General features: G+C 39.6%; 1 protein-coding gene across 1 annotated transcript; it reads left to right on the forward strand.

Annotated features, from left to right (window-relative positions):
- Nucleotides 1-7003: 7003 nt before the first annotated feature.
- LOC104109746 (uncharacterized) lies at nucleotides 7004-7405 on the forward strand. Its single transcript, XM_009619098.2, has one exon. It carries the CDS (start codon nucleotides 7004-7006, stop codon nucleotides 7403-7405), a length of 402 nt encoding a protein of 133 aa, XP_009617393.2.
- The last annotated feature ends 3060 nt before the right edge of the window (nucleotides 7406-10465 follow it).

Below are 10465 nucleotides of genomic sequence, written 5' to 3' on the forward strand. Positions count from 1 at the left end.
CTCAAGGCTGGCATTGCGCCCAGCCTTGCAATCCCTTTTGACATAGCTCCGCCATGTCTGTTGTACAGCTCGTCTCCATGACTTAGCCACACGCGCCTGCTGTCACAGTCGCTTGTTCCGGATCATGTCTCCCTACTTGATCAAATCTGCCCTTGTCAACGCCATAGCCAATATTAGCATCAAGTCACCAAGCTAAGATTCCATTTCCGTCGCTAAGTCGTTTGCCCACAGAATACTTAGGTGTAAGTACGTTCACCTAAGCCAAGGCAACACCAAGTTGCCAATGCCACTGCCTCGACACCAAGTCCCCTTGTCTTAGCACCTAGGTCTTTTCCCTCGATTGCTTTGGTGTAGTCCATCACACCTTAGCCTTGCCTCAGTAGTGTAGTCCGTCACACTTCGGCCTAGCAACAATCTGTTGCTATTTGACAATGCCCCCATTGTCTTGCATGTTGATTTTCCAGCACATACACCATTTTCAAGGCCATCATGCCAAATTCTTGCCACAACCGTGCAATATGCCCATCAGTAAAGTCAAGGGACTAACAAACCACCCCAACCAGTTGCATTCGATGCCCTCGTCGAACAAACTCAAAGCATGCTCGCCATTTGTTGCAAAGACATCACAAGTTCAGCTTACTTTTGAGAATTACGTTGTCCTTGCCCTCAAGTGCGACGTTTTTCTCATTTGCTTCTCCTGTCCGTCATTCCCACAGCAAATCCAGCACACACCTGGTCAGATTTGAAAAGAACCCGCTACTGATTTTGGCGCCCATATATTCTGATAAGTGCCTTTGATGCAGCAACCTTTTCCGTCAGTACTGCTTTTCCACCAGCCACCTTCTTATGAAGTTCAACCACTGAACATCGTGTTTTCATCTTGATCCCATCCACGCTCTGATACCAGCTATCACGGGGGCGGTTTTGGCAACCCGAGTCCCGTCTGAGTTTTGCCCCCGAGCGGCAGTCAAGCCCAGCCTTGACTTCAGCCTTTCCGACATTCCGATTATTTCAGGGATGCTTTATACTTGGAAGATAAATTTAGGCAGCAAGGAAAGTAAAGGCACACGAGATTTAAGGGAACTTTCTTCCCGCACTTTGTATTTAACTCGAGCATACAAAGAAGCTCATTCTCTAAGTACTCCGTGTACAAAAAGAAGAAGGCTACCCCTAGGCTTAAGTGTTTTCACTCTTGAAAACATACTTAGGAACCCCTTCCTAAGTTGCACCTGTACTGAAAGAAAGACTGCCTGAGATGTTCCCTCAAGACTAACTCTTAGCCTTCGGGTGTTTTCACTCTTGAAAACACACTTAGGAACACCTTCCTAAGCTAAAGAAGATCCTTCCCGACCCTCATATTTTGACAAGTCAATGGAACATAATTTTCCATGCTCAAGTCTTGACATAGACAACCCCATGCCTACATCCTGCCCGTTTTCCCTCACCAGGTACTTGACATCTTTCAGGAGCTGCTGGTACACATATTTATAGTGCAGTCAGCCCCATCCTATTTCCGTGACACCCCCAACTGATAGGACAATATTAAAAACATGCATTAATCTCAGACCATTATCAGCCATGATTAATGGTGTGCCCTGCACACTCAATGTGTGTGCCAATTAGCCGTAGGCCCCGCACACTCAGATTGTCTTCCACTGAAAAATGCCCTGCACACTCAGCTTGTCTTCCACTCAGCTGTGAGCCCCACATACTGATTATGACTTCCACTTTAACCATGTGCTCAGCACACTTAGTATTCTCACCAGATGCACTGCCACGAGCCTAGTTGTCACGCACTCAAGGCTGGCATTGCGCCCAACCTTGCAATCCCTTTTGACATAGCTCCGCCATATCTGTTGTACAGCTCGTCTTCATGACTTAGCCGCACGCGCCTGTTGTCACAGTCACTTGTTTCGAATCAAGTCGCCCTACTTGATCAAATCTGCCCTTGCCAACGCCATAGCCAATATTAGCATCAAGTCACCAAGCTAAGATGCCATTTCCGTCGCTTAGTCATTTTCCCATAGAATACTTAGGTGTAAGTTCATTCACCTAAGCCAAGGCAACACCAAGTTGCCAATGCCACTGCCTCGACACCAAGTCCCCTTTTTTTAGCGCCTAGGTCTTTCCCTCGATTGCTTTGGTGTAGTCCGTCACACCTTAGCCTTACCTCAGTAGTGTAGTCCGTCACACTTTGGCCTAGCAACAATCTGTTGCTATTTGACAATGATGGTTTTATCGCATACGACAACTGTCACCCACTCAAGTAAGGCTCTCACTTATTTTTCCCTCTGCTCATTCTGATTTCACTCGATTATGATTGCATCACCACTCCTCTGTCACCATCCACTTGTGAAACCCTAGGGCTTCAACATCCACTATAAATCGGGGATTTTAATATTTTTACAGAACACACAACAAGATATACATACCAATTACATCTAGCATCTAGAATTTAATACACAATATAGTTGTTCAGGAAATTTTGATAAAATTCTAAGTTCTTGATCAAATTCTGCTTTTCCTTTTCTTTCTGGCCCTGAGTTTGTTACTGATTGAGAGATTGATCTCTTGGCTTCCTAAAGGCTAAGTTGAACACTCGTTTGGTTTGCTGCCCCAAAAGGAGGTCAGTAAAACTACGACCTTGTTCTTCTTTATTAGTTCAAGTTGCTGAACATGAACTGTTGAATGATGTTATTAACAATATGTTCATTTTTTTTTACTGTTTTATGTGTTTATTAATGACTGTAAGTAGATTTTGTGATCATGAATTTCCTTAGGTCATTAAAATTAGAATTATGCATTGATCTTGATATGCATCTGACGATTCATGTTTACTGTTAACTTTGAAACTACTAAAGAACTTCTTAATGTTCCTAATATCTAGTTTCAAACCTCTCTAATGTTCTATTAGCTATGTTATGACGATTATGTTAATCTGCATTGAATGTTATTTTGTAGTTCACTCAATAACCTAGACTTAAACAAAGTACGAATCTATTCAGGCTGAAAACCATATTATTACCTTAGTTTAGACACACTAGTTCATGACCTTTAAACATGTTCTTATCTCTTTGACATGCCTCTGTGATTCTGTTATTTACCTGATTGAATTCATGACTGTTCATGTAAGCATGCCCTAAGCTAGCTTGGTCTCTGTGTATACTCTGAGATTGCTCTATACTTAGTTTATGATATGACGTATGGACAAGATGTATTTTAATTATGATAACATATTTGTTGAGTTAAAGTGCTGTTACTAAGTCCCACTATATCTGAAGTCCCATAGTAGACTCTCTTGACATATTTTTCCCAATGAGATGATACCCTTATCATATTCCTGAAGCTCATATGGTGATACTATTAATAATACTTTCATAATATGACTCTTTCTAAGTGTCCTTTATGTGTGTTCTTGCAATCCTGCACTCATTTCTTTTGTTCTTCAATGCCTCTGTTTGTCCTTCATGATCCCATACATGCCCATACTTTCTTGAAACTTCACTAAGCTCTCTTAAATGGATTAAACTCAGCTTGTGAACTCTAAAGAGAATCTCTTGTTGTTACTGCTTGGATATAACATCATGCTTTGTTCTCAATGAGATTAGAGTGAAGTTAAAACTCTTAGAAAGAAGTGATTATGTCATTGATTTTAAAGTTATTCAAGACTGATAGCTCAGGATTCTGTTAGTACTCTTAGGAGCTCTAATCGAATTTGTGAACATGTGACCTTGTTAATATATTTAGAAGTTCTAATTGCAACCTGCTAATTTGTAATCCTATTAATACTCCTAGAAGTTCTAATGTAGGTTGTGAACCTGTAACCATGTTAATACTTTTAAAAGCTCTAATTGTAGTTTGGTATTTCTGAATCTCTATCAATACCCTTTGGATGTTCTAATTAAAGTCATTAACCTGTGACTCTTTATTGAGGTTACTGAGTTGTATCTCTAGTTGAAGTTGTTAATCTATGTCTACATTAGCACTCTTTAGGAAGTACTAGTTGTAGTGGTTAACCTTTAATACTGCTTGGAAGCCTTAACTGTAATTGTCAATCTTCCCTCACCTAATCCCTCTCAGAAATCTAATTGAAGCTATTGGTCTATATCTTTGTTAATACTTTTTTAAAAGTTTCAACTGGGGCTGTTAATCTCTGTGTATGCTAGAAGACAAGACCTAAGTTAAAATCAATCTTTGATTAGTGAAATTGAAGGCTGTTAAGACAGATATATTTGTGCTCAGAAATTGTTGCATACTTGAACTATGTACTCTTTTTATCCTTAAGATATATGATCTTAGGTGTTTGGTTCTTTAATAGTAATATGATAATGTCCCTACCTATATATATGCTTGAAGCTAATTTTTTTTAACCTGCTTAACATGTTACTCTTAGTGAATCATCCACTTAGCTTTGAAATATGATTATAACAATGTGAATAGTTTTTCTTGTAGTCCTATAATGTTCTTCTTTGCTATCATAGGAAAGGTATATATACTTTTGTGGTATGGTATCACTGTGATGTTGGGATTACATTGAAAGTACCTCATTGGCACTTAAACCTGTAGGGAAGAATGAGTGTGAGTGGTTAGGGGTATTTGGGAGTAGAGTTTAGCTCTTGGTTGGGCTACTCTCCCTCACACAAGCACTACCCTGGGCCTTGAGACCCTTAGGAACTTTGAAGTGTCAGGGATCCAAAGAGAGCCTTGGCCTTGAATGGAACTCTACACGTAGCCTCTAATTTATTGGCATTCTTTACTTCTTTTAGGTTTAGTGTTTAATGACAACTAAAGGTGTTCAATATAAATCACTTTACCATATGGGACCCCACATTAGTATAACATTCATAATTCAAATTAATATTGGTTGTTATAATTTGTTCCAGTCATTTACTTATATATTTCATGTATGATTGTATGTATAGAGTATTATATATAATGACATTCTCTCTCTTTTTGAATATGTATAACCATTGGGCCTGCCAAGTTCTCAAAAGAACCCAGGCCCAAATCTTGTACCTGCGCACTTGGAGTCTAAAGCCCACTGTTGTCTGTTCCTGCTGTCTGCTGGGCCTGCCTCTTTCAGGCCCAAACCAGAGTCCTTCCTTACTCCTTGCTGCTTTATTATATTATGTTATTCATGTTTCTCACATGTATATGACACTACACTTATCATATCTGATTAAATACTTTATTTTACCTCTTGAATCATGTAAGCAACTTAGGCAAGCCCTAAAGGACATAGGATTAAAAGAAGCATTAGGCTCAATAGTAATTAGTTTTAATCTGTTAATCATATGATGCTAATCTCTTATGCTTATCACTAACATTTCATGAAGACTTTGACACCAAAATAGCTTAGCAATGGATGACAATCTTTCTTCTCAAAAACCAGAAATAAAATCCAAAATCGACCTTCTAAAAGAAATCGAGTCTTTCTAAATAAAGTGTTGCCGCCCAGCAAAGGATTTTTAACAAGTCTAAGAATTGAGATTTTGAAAGTCAAGTTACATGTTAGGCTCATTTTCTTGCAAAATCTTTATTTTATAAGAGTTATATGAATAGCCACATTCTTTAAATACAAAGCATTTTATAACTTAGCCATTTCTCACATGTTTCATAAATACAAATATCATGCATATATATTAAACTCTTTTAATTATATAGACTCTTTTATAAACTTCCATCCTTTCAAAGCTATACATCCTCTTTATAAATATTATGTTTTAAATTAATATAGTATATGGTACCTCTTTGACACTAGTTAAGCGGAATATAAATAACTAATCCTATAAATCTAGTCTAAGTCCTATGGAGCTACCTCGGAAAGATTTTAAGGGGTGCCTAACACCTTCCCCTTAGAAAAATAAGAACCCTTACCTACAATCTCACCGGTTAGCAGACTAATAAAGAAATGACCTTTAGTAATTAAATAGGTACCGTAGTATACCTTTAAATATTAGGTGGCGACTCTCTTTTATCATCAACAGGGAAACCACAAGTTGAATTTTATTTTGACTCATGCAAACTAGGGTGCAAAACATGGTACAGGGAATTGTCAATCACCCACATCTCGAGAGAAGAAAATGTAGAAGCAGATGCATTGGCCAATTTGGGGTCGTCCACAGAGATGAAGGGATCAGATTCCGGTACTGTCATACAGCTCATGCATTTGGTACTGGATGTGGATGGTAATTGTGAAGTAAATACAACCAACCTAGTTTGGGACTGGCGGAATGAGTTCATCGATTACCTTTAGCACGGCAAGCTGCTCGAAGACCCCAAGGCATCCCGGGCACTCCGTACCAAAGCAGCTCGCTACTGCTTCTGGGGGTAGCTATATAGAAGGATATTCCAAGGCCCATTGGCCCGATGTTTAGGAGCCTCAAAGGCATATTACGTCATGAGAGAGGTTCATGAAGGGATTTGCGGGAATCATTCCGGTGCAAATTCATTAGTTCTAAAATTAGTTAGAGCATGATACTATTGGCCTCGGATGCAACAAGACGCGAAGGCATTCATTCAGAAATGCGACAAGTGTCAACATCATGCACTGTTGGTGCACCAACCAACAGAATTGCTGCACTCGGTATTGTCCCCATGATCATTCATGAAATAGGGATGGATATAGTTGGGCCGTTGCCACCGGGTCCCAGGAAGGTAATATTTCTTTTAAGTTTAACTGATTACTTCACTAAATGGGTTGAGGCAGGTCCCTACCAAAAGATCGGTGAGCGCGAAGTGGTAGATTTCCAGTGGGAAACCATAATTTGCCGGTTCGGAATACCGAAGGAGATTGCCTGCGACAGCGGACCACAGCTCATAGGCTCCAAGGTCATAAAATTTTTTGAAGACTTGAAAATTAAAAATCACATCTTTACCATACCATCCGAGCGCAAATGGAATCAATAATAAGGTGATTATTCAAAACCTCAAAAAGAGGTTGGAAGCAGCCAAAGGTAAGTGGCCCGAAGAGTTACCAGGAGTGCTATGGGCATACAGGATGATGGCCAAGTCGAGCAAGGGGGAGCCACATTTCTCTCTCGTATACGGCACAGAAGCTTTGATCCGGCTGGAAGTAGGAGAACCGACCTTGCAGTACTTCCAGGCGGATCAAGAAGCAAATAATGAGGCATTGCTGGTCAAACTAGAGCTGCTTGACAAACGCAAGGACTTGGCGCATAACCGGAGGGCCAATCTATGCTATTTTAAAGTGGGAGACTTGATTTTAAGGAAAGTGACTCAGAACACCCGGGAACTCAACACGGGAAAGCTGGGTCCAACATGGGAAGGCCCTTATCAATTTTTAGTTGTCACTGAGAAAGGGTCATATGAGCTAGAGAACCAAGACGGAGTCAAATTGCCGAGCAACTGGAATGTGACTTACCATAGAAGGTATTACTGCTGATGGATCCTGCATATACTGAAAGTATGTGCTGCACTCTTTTCCCTTCGCCTAGTTTTTGTCCCAATTAGGTTTTTCTAGCAAGGTTTTTAACGAGGCAGCAATGGAAAGCATACTACGAAAGGAGCATCGTCGGCAAAGTTAAGACTTTTAAATGACAAGGCACTGAAACAACAAGCCACTAGGGGATGGTTAGATAATCTTTAGCTTGATGGCAAAATTCCTAACGGGAAACGAAGCTTGCCATCGAACTAAAGATTATCCAACCGTTCACAAGTGTTTTTCCTCAAAGGAGCAAGACTTCTAGTGTTCCAATTCTCATTCTTCTGTCACGACCCCAAATTCCCTCCGTAGGATGTCGTGATGGCACCTAGTCTCTAAGACTAGGTAAGCCGATTACTATAACAATTAAGCTAGTTCTTAACAAATGATAATTTGAAATAGAGTTTATTATGAATACCGAAACAAGGGCGAAATGAGCTTACGCGACAATAACCATAACAACCTCCCAAGACTTGTAATACATAGTCACGAACTCTAGCTAGGCACATGGAAAGATCTCAAAGATCGAAATACAATACTGTTCAAATAACAAGCTGACAGTATAATGAAAGGAAAAGAACTCCAAGGGGCTGCGGCGACCAAGAAGCTCTACCTTGAATCCTCTCGACCAATAAGCTAATTCTACCCGGGTCCGATATCTCCAATGCCTGACTCTGCACAAAAATGTACAGAAGTGTAGTATGAGCACAGCACGGTCGGTACCCAGTAAGTATAAAGACTAACCTCGGTAGAGTAGTGACGACGTACAAGTCAAGACACTCACTAGATAAAATAACTTGTGTAGTATAGAAGTATAAAGCTAATAATGGAAAGCGGAAATAAGTAATTGGAAACAAAATCAACAGGTGATATAAACATTAAATCAATAAGAACACCGTGAAGTATCATTGAAACCAATTAAGGAACGCAAAGGACAACCAATTAATAAAGTCGTTCTAACATAAGTTTCACAACAAAATCACTCTGTGATACTTCATCTCATAGTCACAAGTCACGGGTCTCAACCCACCATCATATACTCAAGGCACCTTGTGCCCACATCTTGAATCATAACCACACGGACAACTCACGTGCCAATATCTCAATCCGTTCGACATGATCACAGGCTCACATTCACAATCCACCCGGCGTGGTCACAGGCTCACAATCACAATCCTCCCGGTATGGTAATAGGCTCACAATCACAATCCGCCCGGCATGATCACAGGCTCACAATCACAATCTGCCCGGCATGGTCACGGGCTCAATAGCAACATGAAAACGGATAATACAAGAACACATGTGCATGATCAATAAATATCAAGTTACATACTCTTGAGCTAGTATAAGTGGAATGCTATGGTGTATGCTTGTGCGAGTGTACTACTGCAACCCAAGTCAACAAGTAATATCAAAGACATCGAGTAGCTCATCGAAGCAACAAAACAAGTCACGAAAGGTGTATGACATACACAAGGAAAAGCACACCATCACACGAAAATCACCAACACAATGTCCCAAGCCATCACACATCATCCCTGATATTGCTACCCTTATTTGTCCGTTAGCCACCTATATCACTCCACCCTGACAATATTGTTAGCCACCCTTATCTCTCTGATAGCCAACCGTATCACCTGCCCTAATAATATTATTAGCCACCCTTATCTCTCTGATAGCCACCTGTATCACTCTGCCCTGACAATATCATTAGCCACCCTTATCTCTCCAATAGCCACACATACCACTCCGTATAATAGCCACCCTTATCACTCCGCCCAGACAATAACACAATAGTCACCTTTATCACTCTGTACATTCAACAACATTGAGATGCCACCCTTATGCCTCGCATAACAACAACGGTGAAATTCCATCCTTATACTCCGCATAACAATAACCAAACCACACAACAATTCACAAATGCTAACATCACAACAACACGATGTATCAAATCATAACACAAGTGCCCATAGGCCACAACCTTTCCAAAGATCCAACAATATCAATATTTTCACAACAAATAGCCCACGACTCAAACACAATGTGTATAAAATCTCAATAACAATAAAATGAACGGGTAAGTAACTCACAAGGAACAACACCCCTTTTAAACACAACTTCAATTAAAACAGATTAATGACTTTCGATAACCTCAATTCCAATTAATTTTAAGGATAACCTCGATAATAGAACTATTTCCATGAAATGGGAAACTTCGAATTCTAGTGTATGAATTAGGCTAACAATAAAAGAGATGGCACGAACTAGCAACTATGTCAAAATGCATGAGAATAACCCGGTAACAAAAAGGATATCATGTACAACAATTTCAACTAGAAGTAACTCAACAATAAAAGAAATCACATAATGGTAAAAGCGATAACAACTTCAAATAAAGAATATAAGAGCAAACTCGACAAGTAAAGAATGTGACATGTAACGACAACTTCAAATAAAGCATGTGATAGCATACACGACAAATAAAAGATACAACATATGCTAACAAATTCCAAATAATTACATGAAAGAGGCCTAAGAGTCTAAACTGGTCAATTCCAATATATATAAGCCACAGTACGTACTTGTCACCTCGCGTACACGACTTTCACATGACACAAATAGCATAAATGACTCAAATCCTAAGGGGTAGTTCCCCCATACAAAGTTAGGCAAGATACTTACCTTAAAGAAGCTAAATCGATACTCTAAAATGACCTTCTCGGGTGAAACAACTTCTGGACGTCTCAAATCTATCCAAAACAACTTAATATCATAAATAAAAATCATAGGAAACAATTCCGGATAATAAAGCTTCGGTCTTTAATGAAAACTAAAAAGTCAACCCCAGGCCCGCAACTCGGAACCCAATAAAATTCACAAAAATCTGAACACCTATTCTGATACGAGTCCAATCATACCAAAATTATCCAATTCCGATATCAAATCGTCTTTCAAATCATCATTTTACAATTTTGAAAGTTTTTACAATTTTTCTCATTTTCTCCAATTCAAATCACT

This window comes from Nicotiana tomentosiformis, chromosome 11 (assembly GCF_000390325.3).
Source record: "Nicotiana tomentosiformis chromosome 11, ASM39032v3, whole genome shotgun sequence".
Lineage (NCBI taxonomy): Eukaryota > Viridiplantae > Streptophyta > Magnoliopsida > Solanales > Solanaceae > Nicotiana > Nicotiana tomentosiformis.